This window comes from Hippocampus comes, unplaced genomic scaffold (assembly GCF_001891065.2).
Source record: "Hippocampus comes isolate QL1 unplaced genomic scaffold, H_comes_QL1_v1.1 scaffold39, whole genome shotgun sequence".
NCBI classification, from domain to species: Eukaryota; Metazoa; Chordata; class Actinopteri; order Syngnathiformes; family Syngnathidae; genus Hippocampus; species Hippocampus comes.
This window is the reverse complement of record NW_017842054.1, coordinates 1,185,928-1,210,178: the sequence shown is the minus strand read 5'-3', so window position 1 is coordinate 1,210,178 and position 24,251 is coordinate 1,185,928. Positions and strand designations below refer to the sequence as shown.

The 24,251-nt window shown below is 48.6% G+C and overlaps 3 protein-coding genes across 5 annotated transcripts; 1 reads left to right on the top strand and 2 right to left on the bottom strand.

Moving 5' to 3' along the window:
• Nucleotides 1-2,860: 2,860 nt before the first annotated feature.
• Nucleotides 2,861-6,255, bottom strand: LOC109510161 (cytochrome c). The gene is made up of 3 exons (XM_019860291.1): nucleotides 6,125-6,255; nucleotides 4,807-4,981; nucleotides 2,861-3,616 (listed from the first exon to the last, which is right to left on the bottom strand). Exons 2-3 carry the CDS (start codon nucleotides 4,973-4,975, stop codon nucleotides 3,471-3,473), a joined length of 315 nt encoding a protein of 104 aa, XP_019715850.1. The 5' UTR covers nucleotides 4,976-4,981; nucleotides 6,125-6,255; the 3' UTR covers nucleotides 2,861-3,470.
• A 1,554-nt stretch (nucleotides 6,256-7,809) lies between these two features.
• On the top strand, nucleotides 7,810-12,980 carry rbm45 (RNA binding motif protein 45). 2 transcript variants are annotated; one of them, XM_019860288.1, is made up of 10 exons: nucleotides 7,810-8,201; nucleotides 9,369-9,491; nucleotides 9,580-9,706; nucleotides 9,900-10,223; nucleotides 10,625-10,754; nucleotides 10,872-10,977; nucleotides 11,090-11,244; nucleotides 11,807-11,882; nucleotides 11,975-12,109; nucleotides 12,256-12,980. In XM_019860288.1, the coding sequence occupies exons 1-9, from the start codon at nucleotides 7,920-7,922 to the stop codon at nucleotides 12,089-12,091; spliced, it is 1,440 nt and encodes a 479-aa protein (XP_019715847.1). In that variant the 5' UTR covers nucleotides 7,810-7,919; the 3' UTR covers nucleotides 12,092-12,109; nucleotides 12,256-12,980. The 2 variants fall into 2 exon arrangements, with proteins under 2 accessions (XP_019715847.1, XP_019715846.1); XM_019860287.1 differs by having other exon boundaries at nucleotides 7,811-8,201; nucleotides 12,510-12,980.
• Nucleotides 12,981-13,290: 310 nt separating this feature from the next.
• Nucleotides 13,291-17,747, bottom strand: zc3h15 (zinc finger CCCH-type containing 15). 2 transcript variants are annotated; one of them, XM_019860289.1, is made up of 10 exons: nucleotides 17,503-17,747; nucleotides 16,549-16,650; nucleotides 16,371-16,482; nucleotides 16,157-16,309; nucleotides 16,000-16,091; nucleotides 15,738-15,920; nucleotides 15,363-15,443; nucleotides 15,009-15,194; nucleotides 14,307-14,439; nucleotides 13,291-13,919 (listed from the first exon to the last, which is right to left on the bottom strand). In XM_019860289.1, exons 1-10 carry the CDS (start codon nucleotides 17,575-17,577, stop codon nucleotides 13,732-13,734), a joined length of 1,305 nt encoding a protein of 434 aa, XP_019715848.1. In that variant the 5' UTR covers nucleotides 17,578-17,747; the 3' UTR covers nucleotides 13,291-13,731. The 2 variants fall into 2 exon arrangements, with proteins under 2 accessions (XP_019715848.1, XP_019715849.1); XM_019860290.1 differs by having other exon boundaries at nucleotides 16,371-16,473.
• Nucleotides 17,748-24,251: the final 6,504 nt, after the last annotated feature.

The window sequence follows — 24,251 nt, the reverse complement described above, 5'->3', positions numbered from 1 at the left end:
ATAAACTAGTCACAAATTTTGAGATGACAGTGCACAGGACTGCACTGCATCACTCCGAGAGGGGTTTCCAATATTTGAAGGTCATTTGTTGCTTAACATCATCAAGATTGTAATGATATTGATAAACAATCGGGAGAAAGAGAGGATCTCATGAGTGCTCTTGCAATGGAAGACGTAAGTACCAAGCGGTCAATTCAAATCAACTTTTGGACGTATGTGATGGATACGCGTGTAAAAAAACTACAAAAATGGCCACCGGGTCACTTTAGTCGCTGTAGAAAAGGCAAGCGGTGAACCTGGAAGAAAAGGAATTACGACTGGTTAGAGCCGGGCGGTTGAGATCAAGTATGGGACGTGTTCCAAGGGAGTTGAGAAAACTACACAAATAGCAACCAAGGGATTCCTCCATGTGTAGCAATTTTAAGGAACGTGCATGTATTCTCAGAAGACAAAAATGGAGGAAGTGTGGAGAACAACGGAAATTCCTGGCATTATTTGACAATTAAAACCAGACAATATGGAGAACGACCACAATGGCCGCCAAGTGATCATAATCATCGCATTCAGAACATTGACGTGGAAGTACTTTCAGCACGAGTGCATTAGACACTTTCTTCTTCGAAAAGAAACTAACGAAGGTTAGTCGACAAGAAACGAAAGCAGCCAGGCTCATTGAGAACTACTAAAATGGCCACCGAGGTTGAATGTACAGTATACGTCTGAGGATGGAAGAGAGGCGAGTCTTGCTCCAGACGGGAGTGTGACTCGGCAAATTTTGTCATCATCTGATTGGCTGCTCTATTTTTAGCTGCCGCCCTCTCCTCCTCCCCCTGCTGCAACATCATCATCATCAAGGATGAGGTTACCATGGTGATGAGAGCTGCAGGGATCAATAATGGGGGGGGTGATCAGTCAATAGGCGACAGTTTAACAAAGCAATTAAAATGTCAGATTAGTGCAATTTTGTGGTGCTTTTCGCTTTGAAAATGGCTCAGGGGCCTTCAAGCCAAATCTCGTCTTGGTCACAACTGCAAGTCAGACATTTTGCCACAGCAGCGAGCGCTGTCCTATAGAACGGCGGTCCTCAACACCCGCGCCGCGGACCGGTACCGGTCCAAATAATTAATAATTCACTCATATAAAGAACAAACAGATTTGTTCAAAGAAAGTGTCAGTCAAAAGTGACCATGGTGGGGAGGAGCGGTGTACCTAATGAAGTGGTGCTTCGAGTTGGGTCTGTCACAATGTTCACTTGCGCTTCCACCATCAACCCGGTGACAAATTTGACACGTTTTCATCCACGGGGTCAACAAGCACTCGGTCGGTCGCGTGTGCTCGCGTGCGTCTGTGCCGTTTGTGTGTTAGTGCGCGTGTTGCTCTCACTCATCTTTACGAGGAATGCGACTCCCGCCTGCTAATTGGCGTCGAGCATCTTTGTCACATTTTTGTTTGAATCGGCACCAGCGCGCTTTTTTTCCCCAACTCTTTTTCACACCGCTCGCACTGACAATTGTCGTTTTTGTTCTTGTCTATTCCACGCCCAAGCATGCCAACACGTGAACTTCGTATTCACGCGGTGAGTAGCGAAAATTACATTTGAAATTCGGCTAATAACATAAATTCTCTCACGACGTCTGAATGATCTCGATGAAATTTGAATGAGGTTTGCATGATTTCCCCATGCCTGGGTGGCTTTTTTCTGGGAATTCTGGTTTCCTCCCACATTCCAAAAAACATGCACGACAGGCTGATTGAACACTCCAAATTGTCCCTCGGTGTGAGTGTGAGCACGGATGGTTGTTTGTCTCTTTGTGCCCTGCGATTGACTGGCAACCAGTTCAGGGTGTCCCCCCCCCACAACAGCTGGGATAAACTCCAGCATGTGAGGATAAATTTGGATGGATACTTTTATAAGCGGATCGAGTCAAACTCGGTAAATAACAACAGAATATTTCAAACTAAAACACACTCACCTCAAGTCCAAAGTGGGGGTGGATGTCAGCAGAAGAAAAAGGACTTGCGAGACCACGTGAATGAATGCTTCCACGTGCACGCTGGTCACCCTGGTGAGAGCCTCACAAGTGGGGAAACGGCGACCAGCTCATTTGTTCTTTGCTCACCACCGGCCAGCCAGAAAGAAAGAAGCACACTAAGCACATGAAAAATGATTTGTTGGTGACAAAATGTTAACAGCGGTTATAAAAAGTCAACACACCCCTGTTCAAATGCCGGCTTTTATTTTGAGGTAAAGACCAATCATTTCAAAGCTTTTTTTTTTTTTCCACCATTAATATGACCTCTAACCTTTACAACTCCATTCATCCATTTTCCGATCCGCTTGACAAGGGTGGGGGGGCAGGGGGGGTTGCCGGAGCCTCTCCCAGCTGTCTTCTGGCAGTAGGCGGGGACACCCTGAACCGGTTGCCAGCCAACCGCAAGGCACACACAGACGAACAAGCATCCGCGTTCACACTCACACAAAGGGACAATTAGTCCATCAACCTGCCAAGCATGTTTTTTTTTTTTTTTGGGGGGGGGGGGGAGACTGGAGTGCCCGGAGAAAACCCACGCAGATACGGGGAGAACAAGCAAACTCCACACAGAGGGGCCGGCGCTGGGATCGAACCCACGACCTCTGCTCTGTGAGGTCGACGCGCTAACCACTGGTCCACCGGGCCGGGGTGGAATTCGTTCATTCTCGCTTGACGTAGCTTCAGCGGTTCAACAGTCCGGAGGCTGTTCGCAGCCGTGTTAGTGTATGCAGCAGGGATGCCGTTTATTGAAAAGAAAAAAAAAAATCCCTGTAAAATAACATCAATTTAATCAGCTAGCCTTCCTAAAAAAATAGACAAGAGCCACGTTTTCATTGGTGGACGTTTTTTTGCGTTTAATAGATAATCCTTCAGCCATCCGGTTGGCCGCCTCATAATTCTGACGACTTCCATGTACAGACAGTATTTCGTTGCAGCCCCTGATCAACATTTGACAGACAGACGGTCACATGAAGTGGCAGTAAAATAAGTTAAAAGACTCTTTCGGGCCTGTGAAACCAGGTAAATAACAAAGCCGCCTCCTTCCTTCAGCCGGCGTGCATGCGTACAGACGTTTTGGGTTTTTCCCTCCCTTTCAATGTGCCTCACTTTGAATGCTTTGGGACCTTAGTGGAGAAGAGGGGGCTATACAATTTCTATACAATAACGGGACATTCATTTGAAATCCAAACAACCAGAACCGGTTGACTCAACAGTGATGATGTTGATGACATAAGCACAATAGTTTCCACAAATGGTGGCGTTGGCCACATGCACGAGAGCCAAGAAGTCGTCCCACGTGCGTCTCTCGCGCTCTCTCATCAGCATCTGTACAAATGACTCAACACGTGACTTTTTGTTGGGGGGTGGGGGGGGGGTGACTTGAAAGCTGCATCAAATAAAACACAAACTAAAACGTTAAATAAGCACACGCGGACTTCATGATGTCGCCGATTTGAGGTAAGCAATCAGGTCCTGGCGCTCGCCCTTCTTCTTGATGCCGGCGAAGATCATCTTGGTGCCTGGGATGTACTTCTTGGGGTTCTCCAGGTAAACCATCAACGTGTCCTCACCCCACACGATTCCTGACAACACACACACACACACACACACACACACACACACACACACACACACACACACATACACACACACACGTTAAATTCAAGTCATGGTCCACTACTTGAACAGCAACAAGGTTGGAGACTGTCAATCAAAATCATCTTTCAGCCATCTTTTGAAAGTGTGCTGACGTATCATCAGATGCTGTTGGCATGCCGCCCGGGGTGGCCAAAAGCTGAGCTCGGACTGCTTTTTCTGTCTTTTTGTGGCTCGTCAAGGAGCAGGATCAACGAGGGGTGTGTTCAGGGACAACTGCATGCCGGAACTCAGGTCACTTTTTACACCTCATCAAATGTAAGCGAAAGGTAAGCCATGGATTTAAAATGTCACGACCAACAGACCTTGACTTGATTATTATTTTAGGCTCTCTAACAGTAGGCCTTTGCCATTAAAGGTTCTGACCACGGGTTTGATTGTAACAACACAAAGGGCAAAACAAATTACGTTTCTACAATACAGGACTTTGGCGCCATCTTGTGGTGTTGAAAAGGACAAAAAATACCAGACTTTTGGTGACAGCAGAGGATGAACAAAATAAAATGCAAAAAAATGGATGAGACATGAAGCGCATACAAGTGGACGATTACTGTAAGCTATCAGTGCTTCATTCCTTCACACTACATCTTTGTCGTAAGTGAGTATCGACTGTTTTTAACGTCTCGATATTAAGTGTCTTGACACTTGAGTTATACAAAAAAAAAAAAAGGGTGCGGTGTAACAATTGCCTGACACCAATCTCATTCGAAGTTCCGACAAGGTGTTTGAATTGGTTTTACGTTTTAACCTGAACGGTGTTGCCACTTGTATGTCATTTAACTTTCCAATCTGCATGGAAGGTCACCCAGCCTCAAAACAAGACTTCTCGTGCCGAACCTTGAACCACTGTAGGTGAATCCAACTGACCAAGCGTGCCTTCTTGTGGCCACTCAGTCTTCTGACGCCACCGTGCGTCCTTTGTAACCCCCAAAGCTTGTTTGTAGGGGGTCGTCAAAAACGGAGAACCTCCTTTCAAAGTCTTCCGGCAGCACACGAATACATCGTTACACGTGAACGTCACAGGGTGCTTTGACTTTTAAATGTTATTGTCAACACACACACGCAATGTCATCGGGCTTGTCAATTCAAGGTCACCAACCAGACATTTGCGACCGACCTTTGCTCTTGTTGGCGTCAGTGTACGAGTATCCCTCCGCCTGGCCCGTCTTGCGGCCGAACAGACCCCACAGGTTGGGCCCCACCTTGTGCTTGCCCCCCTCCTCAACGGTGTGGCACTGTGCGCACTTCTGCACAAACGCCTTCTTGCCTTTCGCCACGTCGCCCATAGTCAGCTGGAATGAGACGGACAAGGGGAACGTGAACACATTCTGCTGTATACGGGTTAAACGACAGTAGAACAGGGTAGGACAAATGGTGGTGCAAACAGCTGATGATCCTGCTCACTGGGCTTTGAGAGGGTTTTTGAATCCTGGCAGTTTCGCACATTGGACTCAAACAGTGAACCAAGGGCAGACAAATGACTTCGTACTGGCTAAAAGAATGCAACGTGAAGACCAAAAAGGACGATCGTGAATGGGCCTGATCTCAAAAGCAACGGCCTGCTCTGCTTCCTTCCTCCTCTGTCCTCTGCACTGCTGGCGTAAAGGACGTGGGAATGAGCCGGCGCAACCGGCACCAAGCACGCGCCGACACTTCTCCATCCACTCGGTCCACGCGTTACGTCACGACGCGACTCGCCGCCCGAGGCCAAAGTGTCAAACGTGCACGAGGGGCCGTTCAAATACGCTACCTTGGCTTTGTCCTTTTAGTCCTCTTCGACTCGGCCGGCGTTAGCTTCTATGCTACTTAGCATTAGCCTCCCCGGTCGTAGCGAATGTATTTAAAGGGCTAATAGGTCAGCAGGTTTATTGTACTCAAAAGGGAGACAATTAATTGTCTTAGCGTAATTCTTAATCTGTGAACTAGTACCGGGGGTGACGTTTAACTCGCGTATAGCTTTTAATTCAGAGGGGAAAAATGGAGGGTGAGCACGTAAAAAGCCGGCTCGCTACCAGGCATGGCGGTTCGCTCAAGGGTGACCGTTAACCTGGCGGGCCGGCGAATTCGAATCCTTTACTGTGAAGACCTTACATTTCATTCAAACATCGGTTTTTTTTTTTCGTTTTCCTCCATGGCGTGGAATATTCCGGAAAACCAGGCTAGCGGTTGGCTAATGTCTGCCGCAACACACTCAAGGATGCTTGAAGGAGTTTGGCCACCATCTACACTTGTTACTCGCCACACTTATGAGGCATGCCCACCCGAATAAAACTCTCTTAGGTGTACTTAATGGAGCACAGAGTGAGCAAAATCCACTCCAAAATATCCAAGAAAGCCATCGAAATGTGTCCGCCGTTCGCATTCATTCGCCTGTTTTCAACAAAATTAAACGCAGCTTTAGCGCAAAAAAATCTAATGTGTTGTGTTCTACTTACGTCTAGTTGAATATGCGATCAATTAAAATGATTTTTTTGAAGCTCCTTTCCGCGACGAGACACGAACGCGCTGTGGCGGTCGCACAGAAGGTCACTCCACTTACGGGTGCCGTCTTATGACGTCATGTAGTCATGTGACGATGGTTTCGTCTCGCGTCTCCGAAGGGCCACGTCTAGTTTCGATGCTTAAATTCTCTTCATGGTCTCTCGTATTTGACAAGCGGCGCGCAGTCGTCGTTGATTGTATCAAAAATTGAATTCGTATTTGGAATGTATTCGTACTTTGATTTTGTGTGAAAGCTGCTCAGTCTTTGTTTGGCCATAAGGGTGTAAGGGAAGTGTACAAAGGAGGCAATAATATGACGTCACATCTTCCTACACGTAACGGGTGTATTCCCAAAACATTTCTTCATGTTACGTCAAGGTGTAATGCTTAAAAAAACGACGTGGTAAACGAATATAGGGTGTTTATTCAGTCTATGTACCATTTCACAAATGGATTTACAAAATGAGATGGATGAGCATATCTGTTGACATTACAAGTGAGTGGTAGTACCGTGTTAGCTGTGACATTGCTTCATTTTTGGTGTCAATGACTCTCAAATCAACTTGTAGAGCACTTTGAAAACAATCATGAAAAGAGGTGTAAATGAGTAAAAATTCATACAAAATAAAACCATAAATGAAATAAAAACAGTAAATACAATAAAAGACTAAAATAATGCAGAGTCGGTGACGTCAGTGAACTTTTACTCCAGGTCATCAATGTGCCGTATAGGGTTGAACATTTGGAAAACCACTGAACAAAATCTCTTTTACTGCATTTGTATAAGTTTTCCTGAAGTATTGTTTGAATGGTTGAATCCATTTGCCAGCGGATGTTAATATGAAAACCAACATTTATGTACATACAATACTGACTGTACCTAATGTGACAGAGAAGCATGTGGACTTGGACTAGAGGTGGGGTGGAAGAGGTCTCTGGTTTCCTGAGTGAGAGATGGACTAAAATAGCGTAGGCCTCTTGTGCACGGAGGTCGCTTCCAGTTCAGTGTCTACCAAGCCAAACAGAATTTGCTCTACCTCGACGTTCATGTTGTCTCTGTATGTGGAAACAGTTATAAGTTGACCCAATAGGACAAATACATTTGCTGTACTGTAACTGGCCTGAGGCTTGGCCACTGCGGTTTAAACAGTAACTTAGACATTGTGGGAAAACACTCATAACAGTGTAAGTGTGGGACAAGGTTATTATAGTTAACAAAAACAAATGAAAAATCAAAAACTAAAATTGAAGAAGCATTTTTTGTTAATGAAATGGAAAAAAAAAGATGAAAATGCTTGAAAAAAACGAAAACAAACTGAAACTACATTTTTTGTTCATAAAATTAACTCAAACTAACAATAACTGAAGCAAAAGTGTCCTTCATTTTTGTCTTTGTCAATTAATATCAAACACGAGCTGTCAGGGTTCATTTTAAATATACAAAGTATTTACCGGTATTTTAGTATTGGTGTAGGTCCATGCAGATGAAAGAAGGTCACACATTTGTTTGAGAATCGTATAATCTTTTTCTTTGTCCTGAAGAATGAGAACCATCGGCTGATTATAAAGGCTGTTTTGCACATGATTCCGAGTTGTATCAGTGATATAAACAAGAGCGTGTATTTTTTTTTCCTTCCTCGTTGTAGTTGAATCATATTATCTGAGGGGGGCAGTAATACGCCACGTAGCCTTTGCACGACTGGAAACAGGAAACAAAGAGGACGCGAAGAAGAGCGCCGCTAATCCAAGATGGACGAGTCGCACACAAACGCGAAGCCAACCCCGGAGAACCTGGACGACCCTCCCAACAGCCGCCTGTTCCTGGTGGCCAGTCGATTCGTCACCGAAGAGGAGCTCCGGGAAAGGTTCTCGGCGTTTGGCGACATCCAGGACGTTTGGGTGGTCAAAGACAAGCAGACGAAGGAGTCCAAAGGCATTTGCTATGTCAAGTTCGCCAAATCGTCTCAGGCCTGTCTGGCTATGGAGGAAATGCATGGAAAAGTCCTGCAGGACGGAAGCAAACCCATCAAGGTCGGAACCGACACCAGCACTCACTTTTTAACCTAACGTATAATTTGCACGTAGGTGCCCGCAAACGATATGCAACAGGCCAGAGATTTAGCGCTTCAGCATGCTAAGAGGCCCGTAGCTGCTGAATATTTCTCTCAACTCCGCAAAGGGGCACAATGGCCAAAAAAAGTCAACACAAAACAAACAAACAACAAAAAAAAACCACAGTGTAGGTTGTATTTATTAATTTATCATAGCGTTGACAGGAAGGAAGTAAACAAGGATGAATGGTAGGATGGAAGATGGGCAATTGCGCGCACATACACTCCGACTTGAACCCCTTCCGATGGCCTCGGCTCAAACTCAATTATTCCAAATGTTACCCTTCCTTTAAAAGTCAAATCCTGTCTTCACATCCCGAGTTGAAACCCGAACTCTGACGTTTTGCTTGATACCACAATTATTTGAAAGCGTTTTAGAATGGACGCAGATCGTGAGAAATGGTGCGTTTTTTTTTCCGGGTTGCAGTGTTGTGGAAAGGTTTGAGGACTGTTCCAAGGTTGAAGGAGTTGATTTCCAGCAGTTATTAAATGTTTCCAATAAACGTACAAACCTCTTTGAAACCGAGAGCGACTCCTTGGGTACTGATGAATGCAAAGGGCTGCCTGTTTGGTGCCCATTTGTGAAGGAGCAAATGGGCACCAAGCCATTTCTGATATTAATCCATGTGAAGCCGCAGATCATGTTAATGATTCTCAGAATAAATAGGAAACTGTAAATCTCTGCCAGTGTTTACATTTTCAAATGATCGCTTGTACAACAGTTGTAGAAAATCACTCCGTCCCACTGGAACCGGGCACCACATTGGTGATTCCTTTGTTAACATGTCTAATAGTTGACTGACTGACTTGGCCCACGCCGTTTCATTTTTCTTGATTGGTTCCAGCAAACAAGTGGAATTTGTCTCCCGTTTCACATCAGGCATTCACATAGCACGCCGACTTTCTCTGAGTAGCGTGTAAAGTGGGTGATAAAAGCCTCTCGGCTAAACTCGAAGGCAACTTCCTCTTTGTTGCGGTAAATCTAATTCCCTTTTATTGATATGAACAGCCCTTTGAAGGACTCGGCCTCTTGGGTCAGACGTCGTCATTGATGAAGAATGAGTGGTAAATGGTTGTCTTGGTGCAGGTGTTTATCGCCCAGTCGCGCTCGTCGTGCAGCCACAGAGACGTGGAGGATGAGGAGCTGACCAGGATCTTTGTCATGATCCCCAAAACCTTCTCAGAGGAAGACCTGAAGAACACTTTCAAGGTACGTTCACCCGCTTTTGTAGTTGCCACTTGTTGACCTGGTGTTCCTCATCAAATAAAGAGTTTGACCGTCTGTTGTGTCGCCTCAGGAGTACGGCGACATTGAATATTGCGTCATCATCAGGAACAAGCTGACGGGGGAGAGTAAAGGTTTGGGCTACGTCAGGTACTACAAACCCTCCCAAGCCGCCCTGGCGATAGAAAACTGCGACAAAGGTGAGACCGCTAGGTGGCGCTGCAGGCTGGTGTCTTTGACGCTCTTGTCTTCATTCATCACAAATGATTTTCTTAGCGTGATCTCTGTTTGCCGTGACAAATGATTGCCCCACATCCCGCCTTCTGTCTATGATCGGCTACGGTGCGGCGTTTTGGAGGACGCGCGTATTGACGTGCGTGACCTTGTTGTCAGCTTACAGGGCCATCCTGGCGGAGCCTCGGAACAAGGCCTCGTCCTCCGAAGACTACAACAGCATGGCGTCCAGGAGCGATTACTCGAGCGGCGCCGACTCCTTGAACATGTACCCCTTCAACATGGCGGCGCCGGCCGAGCCCGTCAGCTACCCCATGATGGACTACCGCACCAGCGCCGGCAGCGGTGGCACCGACTTGACCCGCTGCCTGATGGTGTCCACCCGCGCCGGGCTAACCCAGGAGCAGATCTTTGCGCTGTTTGACATCATTCCAGGGATGGAATACTGCGAGCTGCAGCGGGACGCTTACGGCATGAGCAAAGGTGGGCGATAGGGAGCTGGCCACATCCTTCCCGCCTCGTTGTTCACGCCCGTGCCATATCACAGAACTCTTTGTGGGCGGGGTTAGTGGAACAAACCCAAAACTACAAGTTTACTGCTTCATTGCGGAGCGGACGTTCAACCACACCTACAATATGGCAGCAAAGGTCTACTTTTGCCGAGATGAAGCTCCTCATTTCATTTCAGCATCAAGATGGCACCGGGTAGAACGCCACTGCTTGGGGGATTGATCGGGACTGAGCTCGATCGGGAATATTCATCATTCGTCGATAGCAGGAGTCACTCAGAAATTTGCGGAAACAACCCCGTTGTGCAACGTGATATCTTTTAATGTCTAATGGTGTTTGTTTGTTTTTTATTTGGGGGTGCGGGGGTGTTGCAGGTCACGCCATGATTCGCTACACCAACCTGGGATCAGCACTTTACGCCAAAGACAAACTGAACGGATTCGAGTACCCACCGGGAAATAGACTGGTTGTCAATTTTATGGACGACGGAGAAGATCGCAGCAGGTACGCCCACGCGCGCATGCACAGCGCCAACACGGAAACATTGAACTCAACCAAGATGGGCGACCCCCGCCTCCTTGGAGGGACAATGCATTGACATAATCACGCGCGTGTGTGCAGCTCAGTCGGTAGGATGGCCATGCAGTTTGTGGCCACCCAGATGATGTCATCGGTGTGGAACGGACCGTCCAACAGCCAAGGCATCAAACCTACCGCTTCTCATCTGGTACCTTTCAAGATCTCTTCCAGCCATCTTCAAGCGTGTGCAAAAATGAAGCCAGACGTGTTGAGTTTAATGAATGCTCTCCCCTCTCCCCTCTCGCCTCCCCCCTCCTCAGGGATTCGCCGGCCCTCCCGTGTCCCGGATCCAGACAGACGTCAGCCTGCCGCCCCTCAAGAAGCTGGCGCCCTCCGACAGCAAGGCCAAGGAGCGCTTGTTTGTGGTCTTCAGCCCTGCCCCACTTCCCGTGGATGTGCTGGAGGACGTTTTCTGGTAAAGACCCCCCCCCCCCCACATGGCGAATTATCCTTCAATATGGGGGGGAGAGGCCTTGTTCAGACTGCCAGCCAAAATCCTTTTTCGTAGCCCGAACAGTCACAAAGCTCATGAAATCCGATTTTCGCGAGATGGGTTGAAACCACATTGGGGAGGTAGTTTTCATTGCATCGCATTTGGACAGGATGCGTCTCAGTCTGAACACACACTGTGCGAGGGCACAAATCCAAAACCGGTCCATTTATGAAAAGCCGCCGTCACAGTTACATGCCGTCAAAAGAGTGCACGCACTGGACGATGCCTCCCCTTGCTAGCGCAACCGGTCTGCTGGATCAGTGGTGTGGCTCAGTCTGAACAGGCCCAGATTCCGTTTGGACACCATTGGACTAAAAACAGTCAGAACTAACAATCAAATTAGAGGTGGAATCTGATTCGGATCCCTTGCTGAGGGATGGTTCTCATCTTTTGAGCAATTTGATCAAAGTGGGCCGCTGTTTTTTTTTTTTTGTTGTTGTTGTTTGTAATTAGGTTTTTTTTTTTTTTTGTTTTTTTTTTGTAGCCGCTTCGGTTCCCTGATAGAGGTCCACTTGGTTCCAGGCAGGAAGGTTGGCTACATGAAGTACGCAGACAAGCAGGTAACAGTCTAGTCTGATGATGAACACAGCAGGGGAAAAAAAAAAAAAAATACGATTCCAAATGTTTGGTGTGTTTTCTTTTTTCTGTTGAGTGTGCTATGGACGCTTTGGCGACGCTCCACGGCCACATTGTCAACGGCGTAAAGATGAAGGTGATGCTTGCCGATCCTCCCAGAGAAGAGTCGCACAAAAGGCTTCGCACATACTAGCATGTCGCCACCTGGCAGGTAAGTTTTCCACTACGGCTGTTTTTGTTCCGACTACTTCCAACATCTTTACTAAACATGAAAGGAACATCAAGGGAGTAGCATGTAGCTAAGCATTTGCTAGTGGCCAAACAAAATGGCCGCAGCTGTTTCTCTTCATGTTCCAGAGGTCGGGAGGGAAACAAGTGAGGCAAAGTTGCCCAATGAACCACTGGAATAAAAGTCAAACAAAACTACTTGCTTGGACTTAAAAAGGTCATTGCAGGAGAACAAGAGGCAATACTGCCACCTGGTGGCGTTTTATAGCTTCATGCAAAACATCAACCTGACCAAATTTTACAGAAGCGGACTGCTTTCACTTTTGAATTCACGTGTTTTGGAGTGTTGTGCGTGAGTAACTGTGCAGCTTCTCGTTCCCCAGGCGACTGTTGTCATGACAAAACGACTCCAGACCTGACAGACCCGACGACCCACACGGACGGGAGAACTCTTGACACGACCTTTGACACCTGTCTGACCTTACAGTCTCGGTGACCTTGCCGTGACCTTCCGTGTGAGCTTTTAGAGGTTTAGTCCTCTTATTTTATTTCGTGTTTGTTTTTTTATACATATACTTTTCATAGTCAAAGTCTCATTTCAAACTGCTGTGAGATCTCAATCAGTGGGAAGAATCCACACGGCCGCAAAATCCCACATTTTGACGTGCTTACATGAAACAACGATGACGTTGGCAGTTAGACTCAAGGTAAAGCTTCTACTCGTTCCAATTTTTACTGCGCAAGTGGACGTCTGTTCATTTTTGAAATTTTACTAGTTGGTTTTTGTATGTTCAAATGTGTTCCCACTGTGAGAGCTTTGCAAGTCAAAATAAAAACAGCAGATCAACACGTCACTTTTGCTTCCCCTGTGTGGCTCCGGTGTTCCAAAATACTTTGGATGTCAGCATACGCAACTCAGCTCGGCTGCATTTTAGAGCCTGTTTCCTCCTCCGGAAGTAATCAACTAATTTCCGTATGGGAAGGGCTTAAATTCTCGTACACTTAAAATGGAAATTAGTTGACATGCTTTGCGAAAAAGGGACATTTGCACTTGAGTTCATCTGCAAGGAATGAAATACGCCTTTCTATTATTTGTGTGGAAGATGATGAAAGTTAACGCCGGGGAAAGACAAGCTTGATAGGATTATCAATGAAATGAAACCATTTGGATGCACAATATCTTTATTCCTGCTCAATGACGTCAGCGAACATAATTTACAGTCACATCACTCGCCTACTGGTTGCGAGGGGCCGCTGAGATCCAAGGCCCCTCGGCCTCCCGTTATTGGAACATGAATGAAAAAAAATGGAGGTTCGATACATTGTATGCGATCTTCTGTGGAGTTTTGGTACAAGAACAGACTGAATTTCTTAGAACAGAATCACTGCTGTTCGGTTCGTCCATCGCGTTTCCCCATCGCGCCGATTTCATTCGTTGCGGGAAGAGAAGCGCATTAATCGGAAGAGGGGGGGTGGGGCAGTCATGTGATGATGTGATCGGGCTTTCATTAGAGTCTCTGTGACTTAAAAATCAAAACTTCAAGTCTCCATGCATCCATCCGCGGGTCAGTCCTTGTTGTCGTCGTCGTCGTCTCTACGTCCCGCTCAGTCGTCCAGTGCCAGCGTGTTGAGCTCCTCGTCCAGCTCCTCCAGATCTTCCCCGGTGAACAAGTTCTCGTCCACGGGGACATCCCCGTCGCCCTCGTCGTCTTCCCCTCCTCCGGCCTCTCCGCCTCCCTCGGCCCCCGACGGCCCGTTGGCCTCCGAGCCGCCGCACGCTCCGTTTAGGTGTTCTGTTCACCAAGAAAAGGAGGGCAATGTCAGATTTTGAACGGAGCCCTTTGTTTCCATTCAAGTTGTCTCATGTTCATGGTTTCGAGCCTTCCATCACTGTTGGGAGTACTCATAAGTGCTCTCATTTTGGATTTGGTTTAACTGTTAGCCGCGTTCAATCAGCAGCTGAAAGTGCATCAGCCAACGTGCTCGCACCCTGATTGCTGCATTTGAAGTCATTCGTAAACTCAACATTTTGGCTTGCAACAGAGCAAAAAAATCAAGAGATAAAACAAGTTAAATAAATCCCACTCCCCTCTAAAATGGACTTGTAACTGTCAGCGCCGCTAAGTTGGGGCACTCTTGGGTCATATTACCACCGTGGCTCGGTCTTGTGGTTTTCTTACCGTTGTCCTGGTCCTTCTTTTGACTCTTACTGGCGGTGAAGCGGTCCATGGCGGCCACGGTGATGCCCGTGTTGTCCACTTCTTGCGGAACGAAGCGGGACAGGTCGATGTCCTGGACCTGCAAGGCGTCGGCCTAAAGCGGCACGCGAGACGAGGGGGACGTAAGCGGGTCGTACGTGCACACGTTTGAGCAAATGTGTCTTTGAAGAAGCAGACAAAACGTTGGAAGCGCCTTCCCATTGAACACGGGGTGTCCCTCAAGCCCGGACGACCGTGACCACGTGATGTGTGGTCTCTCGGCGCAACGAACCGTGCCCGCATCGCGTTTTGAGGCTCTCCATACAAAACGTTAAATTGCATGACTTTTTAGTCAAAGAAGACGCAAGACGCATCTTGCCGGTCCGTTCAACCAGAGCGCGTACGTTTTTCCAAGCTGTGCTGTTTTACCCACTGGCGAGTTTGAAATGATGGTGCTGCGACGGCAGCGTGTCCCTCGCGCGCCTCCTTCATTCCCGCGCAAAACGATTGTCAGCTACCGGGTTTAACTGTTGATCATCGCCAAACTTAATAGGAGGAATGTGGTTGGTGGAACTGAGCTTCGGATGCAAAAAGTGAAATCGTCGTCATTTCGCTACCAATCCCTTAAATGCTCACATCTCGATTTCGATACAGTTAAGATATCCATCAAAGCGCCACAATGACCTGTTCTTGATCGTCGTCCTCATCCTCGTCTCCCTTGTTGGCGTATCGAGTGTCGTCGGCTTCGTCGTCGTCGTCGTCCACGAGCTCTGGTCGGAACTCAAACACCTCGCGACCGCTTACCACCAGCGACTTCCCGGCTTTAAAGTCGGCCTTCTTCTTCTCCATTTCCTCCCTGGCTTTGGCCACCTGTGAGAGATGCCAACTCCCTTAGGTCTCGTCGTCAACCGAATCTCAGCGAGTCACCGCAGCGCGTTTTCCTCCCTGGCTTTGGCCACCTGTGAGAGATGCCGACTCCCTTAGGTCTCGTCAACCGCCTCAACCGAATCTCAGCGAGACACCGCAGCGCGTTCCCACCTTCTCCTGCCTTTTCCTCTTTTTCCACGCCAGGAATGTCTCCAGGGTGATGCGGGTCACGCTGGGACCGAGCGCCGCACGCTGGAAATCAGACGGGAACGTGAGAACTTTGAAAGGCTTCTCTCGGACAGGCTGATTGTGGCCTAAAATTCATATCAGTGTGTACATTCAATCTCGTCACGGCAACGGTATATCTCGAAGTATGACTGAATAAGTTACGACTTGCTAACGGTGTAGCGGTCCACTGGTGTGCGGGCAGCGTGGGATCGATTCTCACTCAGTGACGGTTGGGCGGAGGTGTGAACCGGTGCTCACCTGGGCGCCGGCCCGGAACAAAAAGCGCGCTGGAAAAGGGCCAACGGTGGCGCATCTCACCTCGCTCTCGATCAGCTCCTCCATGGAGATCTCCTGGTCCTTCTCCTCCTTCTTCTTGTCCTTCTTCAGCACAAAGCCGGGCGGCAGGGCGTGTCGGTACATGCATTCGCCGCCCCCTGCTGGGCACACCCAGAACCAGCCGTACTTGTTGTTCTCGATGGCGTCCAGGAAGAACTTGCACACCTGCCGCGGCGCGTGACAACTTCCTCAGCATCTTGCAAGAAAATGTTGCATTGCGATGACAAAAGGCTCCAAATCTTACGATCTGAGTTTTGGATTTCTTCTTCTCGGCCTCGCCGTGCTTCTTGTTGACCACCTCCTCCAGCTTCTTCTCGTCCCAGTTGTCCATGGTGTCTGTATGGCCCAGAAGCTCAGTTAGCTCGTCGTCATCCTCGTTCTACTCCTCTTCGACCGCTCACCTTTCTCCAGCTCCTCGTCCCGCTCGTCCACGTAGACGCTCCTCTTCTCGCACTTCCTCTCCATGGACAAGTCGTGGCTGAACTTGCACTTGTCTCCTTTGGTGCACTGGCCCTGCTTGTAGAAGGCGCACAGCACCGACTTGGGGTCCACACCTGAAAGAGAGCACGTGAGCCACAATGTCCAAGACGAGTGATGGGGGTTCACCCGTGTTACCTTTGTTGACTTTCTGGGCAGCGACGACCGGCTTGAAGAGCTCGTTGAGTTCATCCAACTCTTTCTTCTTGTCCGTCTTCTTGTTGGCCTTGTCGGCCTCCGCCTGAGCCACCTGCACACGCCAAGAGTTTAGGCACGATTGATGCAAAAAGCCAACGGTGATTTGTTTCTCGCTAACCTGTCGGGCGTTTTGTTGTCCATATTTGACTTGCTGTGTGACGTTCTTGATGAACTTCTGTTGCTTGGCACCTTTCTTGTTCTTCAGGCCAAACGTTTTGTCCTGGAACACAAACAGTACCTCGATGGTTAATTACAATCATTGGAAATGAAGACAGGGGGAAAAAAAAGATCTCTGTGTCAAAAAAAGAACTGTAAAAGCCCACTTCCTGAATCTCTTGTTGGAATTCCCACTTATTTAGTCAGATAAAAACATTCAAGCAATCTGGATGCGCACCTTTTTTCTTTCAACTGCTTTGCTGAGGTATCAGATCAGGACTCAATGCTTCAGCGATTCTCCGTTTAATCATTTGAAAGGATTTAAAGGAGGCCCATTTGCATGCTATCTTGTATCCTGAGTAGTAACCAGTAGCTTGTTCACCTGAGTCCGGGAGGTGTCATCTCTCAGCATTTACTTTTGTTGGAAGTGTTCCTATAGCCACCCATCAACTTTAATAGTACGAGACAGAAAAATACTCGAGTACGTGGCTCAAATTAGTTCGACCTGAACAACTGGAAAAGAGGACACGACGCTTCCGAGCCCCCACCGAATGTAGGGCGTATGTCCGATCCGAATACGCATTTTGCCGACATTATATAGACACGTGTCGGGTACTTGACACGCAGTATAATTGTTAGCTATGGCGTCGCGGCCAGCAGGTAGTGGTGACGTTGGCGAGCTAACGTTCAACGAACGGGGACCTCGCAATGTCCAGCGAGACAGTTACCTAGCTTCGCTCATTTGGAACTGCACTAAATCGCCGACTAATTTCAACTCACAGCCGTAACAACAGAAACGTGACGTCCGTTCCGTTGTCCGTGTGAGGTTCGCTCGTCTGCTAGCAGGCTCGCAACGACGGCTGGCCGCACGCCGACATGCTAACTCGTGATTCACTTTTTTTTTTACAATATATACCTCAATGATCTTCTCCTTCTTCTTCTCTTGTGTTTTTTTATTCCCCGCGGCCGGAGCCGGCTTCTTCGGAGGCATGTTGGCTCAACTCGGGGTCTGTTGTTGCGAAAGCCAAGCTTAAAACAATCGTGCAAATATCAAGATTTTTTTTTTTTAGCCTGCTAAACTATCGGCTTCGTGCTAGCCACTTGATGCTAACGCGGCACAGCAACGATGTCGCTCCACCCACACACGTGCTGGTGACGCATTGTAACTTGTTGCACGATGCATGACGGGTAATGTAGTTTATGACGAGTTGGCTACGTACTGCAGTCGTAATCAGACCGTATTCTGTCTCACTTTGGCGTTTTACACCACCGTTCAAAGGTTTGGGCTCACTTAGATTGTTATTATTATTTGTTTGTTTGTTTTTTGGGGGAAACACTTTTTTTTTTCAAACCAATTCAACAAGGAATATTTTCTAGCCATTATTAAGGCAGTTAAAAAGGTTTATTTTCTATTCAGGTCTTCTCACACTGCCCAGATCGAAACCGTAATCCTTGTTTCAAACTTTACGAAGTGACTTCGTGTTCCTGTCTGTCCAAGGCCGAGCGAGATCAAGCCCTAAAGCAGTTTCCTGTGTGAGCACTAGGTGTCAGTGTTGTGCTACGGAGCTGCTTCCCTTGCCTTTCGGCGCTGACGAGTCCACAAAATAAGCCAATAAACATCGTTTTGATGACGCGGAAGGCAACCACATCCGTAGCTGTCTTTAACAACAAATTCAAGGGCGTTTGGGGACACCATAAAAGTTTCTGTGAATACAATATGAAGGATAAATGAGCGGAAGCCTCTGCATTTAACATGTCCAGAAAAGCCTCAATTGCCCCCCCCCCACACACACACACACACTCACACTCTGTGCTTTATTGCGATTTGAGTTAAATGGCCGTTAGACAGAGCTGCCATCTGTCCTGTGGACAAAAGTCTTTTATTAGCCCCTCTAACACTTTTTATCCGATGCTTCATTAGGACACGGCTGCCATGTGCTTTATTGGCTTTTTGGATGAGATTTCGGGCGTGAACGGCAGCTGCAGTCTGAAACGGCTCCTCAGTAAATAGCAAGCAGGAAGAATAATTGAACTGCTTGACTATCTGTGCGGCCTCGTTGGAGCGCAGAAGTTTACGTAGATACAGTTTCATGTCTAAATGTTACTCGTAAGATCATCAATCTCCTCGTTCATTGCCTCACGAACGAGGACAAAGAATGCACTAGTAGTCCATCGCCAGCAGGACAACTACATGCTACTATTTAGGCAAAACTACTGATGGGCATTTTGGTGCTACTAGTAAGTTCCAGGAGGCTACTAGCGCACGCATGTCACATGCCCACGAGCTTTGTCTGCTAGCGTTAATAGTGCAGTACAGACATTTGCTCGTCGTATTTTCGTGCATACTTGTGAAAAAGTGACACGAGTAATGGAAACATCTCATTCGTGAGACAATCAATCCAGAATATGTCACCACGAGCACGCAACTTGCGTCGAGTTGAGCGTCACTCGTGTCCAGTAGCCGTCCCGACGGGCGTGCCAAAGTGGCGCGACGAATGCAGACCAAGAGATGACTCGGACGTGGAAAAGAAGGCCACGGCGCGAAAGCTGAGGGCTCTTTCCACGCGGTGGCGTTTTGAGGTTTGTCGACGTTGTGGCCGCGGGGCCGCTCGGGCAACCAGCAGGACTTTTCCCGCTCCACCTGCCGATTTCACTTGATTTCATTACGTTTGCCTTCGTCTCATGCGATTTCATCTGGCGCCTTTGACACGTGTGGCCCGGCTCCACGTGCCGCCTGACCGCCCGCCTGGCTGGGCGGCCCGCGCGCGCAACCAAGTGCTCCCTCCGCATTTACATGAGAAATGGCAAAAAAATAGGTCACGAGCGCCTCGTTTGATTTGCCGCCCTTTTTGCTTCCCTGTTGTCATGGTTATGCGCACCCCCGACCCCGCCACCCCCCCCCCCCCACAAAAAACACGGGAGGGCGGGGTTTTTTCCCCCCCCCCAAAAAAAAGCAGGGAGGCAGGCGAAGCAGGGTGTACTGAACCAAATGTATGAAGAAAAACCACTTGCAGAGGTACGCTGGAAAAACTAAATCCCAAAGTTCTGAAAAAGCCCAACAAAGCAAAGTAACAAAAAACCACCACAGTACAACAAAACAACGTGACAGCAAGAACGATGTGACACAAACCAGGAGACCAAATGCAAGCAAACTGACACGACAACAAGGAGCACCTGAACAAAACACAAAGGCTTGAGGGAGCTGGTTGGTTAGCATGAGGGACCCGCGGGACAAGAACAGGTGGAAACAAAACCCAATACGGAAGGAGAAAAAAAAACACAATCAAAGAAAAAGCAGAATCATGACACCTGTGCTTTCAAAACAATCATCATGAGCATATTAGTCCTATTTGTTTCCTTGGATCGTGAAGCCATTCATCAGCGCAACGCTGGGCCGACTTCCTCTGTCCAAGATGGCCGCCCTCATGAAAGCGGGCTTCACCGACGTCGATCTGCTGTCGTTGGCGGCGGCGGTGGCTCTGCACTTAGTCAAGCTTCTTACTGTCAGTCACAAACTTGCCACTTTGTGTGCTGGCGGACTTGATCGCCGCCGCCGCTTCCGCTCGCCTCCTTGCAGCCTTTTTCTGAGCTCAAGCCCGCTCTCTTGTATCAAAAGTCCGTCTCGCTCGGCGTTTCACGCGCACTCGTCTCCGACGTCCCATTCCGCGCGTGGTTTTTTTCCATTTCATCACTTTATGCGCTTGCCGCATTCCTCTCCAGGGAGGCAGAAGAAGAAGCGGGCGAGCAACGGGCGCGTTCAAGCGCCGCGTATGTCATCATGTCGGAGCCGGCCGCTTGTTTTGCGGCGGCCGATACGACTCAAAGCTTAACTGGAAGTTGTATTTCTCAAGCGAGGGGCCCGTTTGTGTGTTTTCGCGGCCGATACGACTCAAAGCTTAACTGGAAGTTGTCTTTCTCGAGCAGACCTCCGCCGAGGTTCAGCTGTGAACGCGAGGGGCCCGTTTGTGTGTTTTTCCTCGTCCGCAGAGGATGACAAACGGACACAAGAGAGATTCGGATATTTTTCTTGGGAAAAAAAGGGGAGGCACTTGTGTAGCGACTCAAAAGCCAAAGATGGCAACATGAACGGCTTTCCGAGCAGTGACCGAAAAACAAAACGGACTCCTCTTTCCTCCAGATTTGCAGCATGTGATGCGGCGTTCTGTGTTGCGCGACTCACGAAGCGACCGACTCGCCAAGTACACCTCGCGTCCACATTTGCGACTGACGGACGGCACTTTTTTGACGGCCTGCGCACATCCTCTTGATTTGCGTTCGTTTCTTTTTCTGGCTCGGTCATGAACTGAATGTTGAGACGGCCGTTTTCGGGCCCGGTGTGGATCCGGTGCGGCGCGTGGCGTATCTCTGCCCGGCGGGCGAGTAAAAGCCCATGCGAGCAATTTCGCAGACGAGCGAGCACGAGGCCGGCGGATGCGCAAGAGGGAGGGCCGAGCGGCTGTGGGAGCGGTCACGGCTGAATTCGGTCACGGCCAATCCGAGCGGCTCGTTTTTTCCGACCTCGCCAAAGTGGGGGTCTCGTGCGGCTGCATCCCACCACCAATGGTAGATAAGCTGAATGGGGATTTAGTATTCCGTGGCGATATTAAGGGCAAAAAGCAGCGCAGGCCGTGCTTGTCGAAGGAATAGTTCCCTGAAGCGCTCTGTTCGACTTGTGGAAGTCGCGCCCGGCCCGGCCCGTCTTCCTAAAACACGTTCTGGGATCTGTCTGGCGGCCTTTGTTGTCTCTTGTCCCGGAAGATGTGATCATCTTTTGATGTGATCGTTCCACAGCTCTTCCTTGGATGGACGGAAACTCCGTGATGATTGTGTCAGCTTTCGCTCAGCAGTCAGTCAAAGGAAATTGACAAAATAACTTTATTTGCATAAGCAGCAAAAAGGCAGTGGCTTCTGCCATGACGCATGTCGCAAAGTTTTGTAGCCCCAATTGCAACAGTTTGTTGCGTGATGTGTGTATTTGTGTGTGTGTGTGTGTGTGTGTGTCAGCCACAAGTCCAGACGAGGAGGACGCCAGTTGACGGATAACTAAACGTCTGCCCATTAAAAATGTAGACGGCAGCGGCTCGGCGTTCATTATTGATGACGCGGGCGGGCGCGCGCACGCGCGACCAGAGAGCTTCTCTCCTTCTTGTCCCATGTCGCTCGCTCGCGCACACTCGCGCACACACTTTGATCCAAGCAAGAGAGTCCTGACTTTTGGGCAATCACTTTGCGGTTTGGCTTCTGCTCGTGATTAAAACACGAAAGCTTCCAAAAAGTTGCCGTTTTAATTTTTTTTTCTTTTCGACATCTCATTTTACTCCGCCGCTAAAGTTTTCTTTTAATCTACTGGAGGATGTGAATGTGTGTGTATTCATTATGTTGAATCATGTCAAAATAATTGCACTTAAAAAAAAGTCGCACTTGAATAGTTTTTGCTTCGAACATCATCATGATGTCATAGATCAAAGAAAAACAAACCACAACAATACAGTCTTTTATTATGATAGTTTCTGGGAAAATGTCTTTCATGTCATTCTCCTGACATGCCTCGTTATGATTGTTTTTTTTTTTCTTTCAGAAAAAATGTGCAATATTACAGTGTGTTAATATGCCTTCCAGGCAGTCAAAAGGCATCAATTCCACTGGCCGTTTTTTTTTTTTATGAGCGCTCTGTCTACTCGAGGCGGCCGTGGAGACACGCCGCCAACAAAAAGCCCCCCAAAAACTACGCGATGAGAAATCTGCAGAAATTCCAATCGTCTCCGAATTGACGGCGCGCCTGTTTCGCGGCGCGCTTTGCCGTTATTCGGTCGTGTGAATGGCAACGGGGTGCCCTCTAGTGGAAGAGCGTTTCATCGTTCTGCCCGTCACTCGACATCGCCGGCAAGGATAGAGCTTTGCGACCTCTTTGAAGCTGCGCCCCGCCGGCACAAACCAGCACGGAGGTCCCCCAAATCGTGCGTTCGGCTTCACGGAGGTCGTATGGCGTGCCTGTCGGCTAATTGCGGCCACTTGGCTTCGGTGTCGGCGCTCGTCGGTGTCGTCACCCCGGCCGGACAAACTCTGAAGATTTAAGGACTTCATCAAGGCTGTTTGGGAGGACGATGAGTCGGAGACGCGGCGGAAAAATATTTTGGGCTGTGAAATGAAACGCGTAAATCTGCACGAGCTGTGACTGACGGCCCGCTTGACTGACTGACCGGCTTCCGTGATTGCCAATTAAAAACGCAAGACTTAAAAGACAAAAAAAAAAAAAGAACTCGGATGAAGGTGCGGTTCGGCGCAGCCGAAGTTTGAATGCGAGGACGGAAGTCGGGTCACGTCGCGTGGAGCCGCCTTAGCTTGTTTGGATTGGACGCGAAATGAGCTCGCGGTCGGTCGAAAGGAGCAAAATCGAAACAACAGCGGTGATGCGAAACATTGAAACACCGTTCACTTCTTCTGGAATGGACGACGTGGGGGGCAACATTCAAAAAAGACTACTTTTAGTTAGTTTTATGTTGACACACACACACACACACACACACACACACAAACATGCTACACACACATGCATGCACACACAAACACTGAAAAATGAGCGACACTGCTTTGCACACAATTGCAGGGCCCTTAAAATGGCCCTAAAAATACCTTTCCCACTCACCTTCAAAAACTTTGTCACTCCTTTTTTGGGCTGGTTTACTTGCTGACACGCACGGGCGGCAGCGCACACACACACACACACACACACACACACACACACACACACACACACACACGCACACACACACGCTGGCAGGGAGAAGCTGCACGGCTGGCACTGTGGCTCATGAATTAAAGAGCAGCAGCGGTCCAGGGGGAAGAAATTATTCAGGCAGATCTGCTCTCTGACAGAGGAGGCTGGGATGGGTGAGGGTCGGGGGATGGGGGTAGGGGTAGGGGGCACTTGTGGGCTGTGGGGTAGTGAGAGGCTGAGGCGGAAGCGGAAACCATGAAAGAATCGAAAAGGTAAAATAGGAAATAAAGGCAAACGTGTGTGACTCAGGAATGCCCTTTGACGCGGGGACGCACGGCAGTCGGCGCGCCCGCGTGCGTGCGTCCCCCCCCCCAACGGACGATGCGAACTGGCTGACGCTACATGACAGAGTTATAAAGAATGCATGAAAGCAAAGTACGTTGACTCTCTTCCTATCAGTTAAGACGCGCATTCCGTTGGCCGCTTGATGACGCCCACAATCGCGACGAGACCCCCTCCCCCTTTTTAACCCGGAGCTGTCACGTTGAAGGGAAGCCCGGCCAAGAGGCAGCCACAAACACAGACATAAAATAGCGTTGTACATTCTACACAGAATTTCACAAAAACACAACGGGAAAACACGTGCAGGTTGTGGAATTCATCACCCCCCCCCCCCCAAAAAAAAATCTAAATTTGGATTGATGAATTTCATCTCAAGTGGAGCGCTTGGCAGCCAGCGGTGGGACACAGAGACAACCATTCCCACCGATGGACGATCGAAAGGCTTCAACTGACTTAAAATGCAAGCGCCAGGCCGCCCTTTTTCTTTTTTTGTGGCTTTTTTTTGGGGGGGGGGGTGCTCAAAGTAAACAACTTCCAGACTCCTTTAGCTTCTGTTGCCGTCAGCAAACATCTCATTAGCCTCGGCATTATTCATCAATAACACC

Coding starts and splice junctions, on each gene's coding strand:
- LOC109510161 (XM_019860291.1), bottom strand. CDS start 4,975: ATGGGCGACGTGGCGAAAGGCAAGAAGGCGTTTGTGCAGAAGTGCGCA. Junction 3,617..4,806: donor TGACGCCAACAAGAGCAAAG/GTCGGTCGCAAA, acceptor GTGTGTTGTCAG/GAATCGTGTGGGGTGAGGAC.
- rbm45 (XM_019860288.1), top strand. CDS start 7,920: ATGGACGAGTCGCACACAAACGCGAAGCCAACCCCGGAGAACCTGGAC. Junction 9,492..9,579: donor ACCTGAAGAACACTTTCAAG/GTACGTTCACCC, acceptor GTGTCGCCTCAG/GAGTACGGCGACATTGAATA. Junction 11,883..11,974: donor TGAAGTACGCAGACAAGCAG/GTAACAGTCTAG, acceptor TTTTCTGTTGAG/TGTGCTATGGACGCTTTGGC.
- zc3h15 (XM_019860289.1), bottom strand. CDS start 17,577: ATGCCTCCGAAGAAGCCGGCTCCGGCCGCGGGGAATAAAAAAACACAA. Junction 16,310..16,370: donor TGCCCAGAAAGTCAACAAAG/GTAACACGGGTG, acceptor GCTCTCTTTCAG/GTGTGGACCCCAAGTCGGTG. Junction 14,440..15,008: donor AGGACGACGATCAAGAACAG/GTCATTGTGGCG, acceptor GTGCCGCTTTAG/GCCGACGCCTTGCAGGTCCA.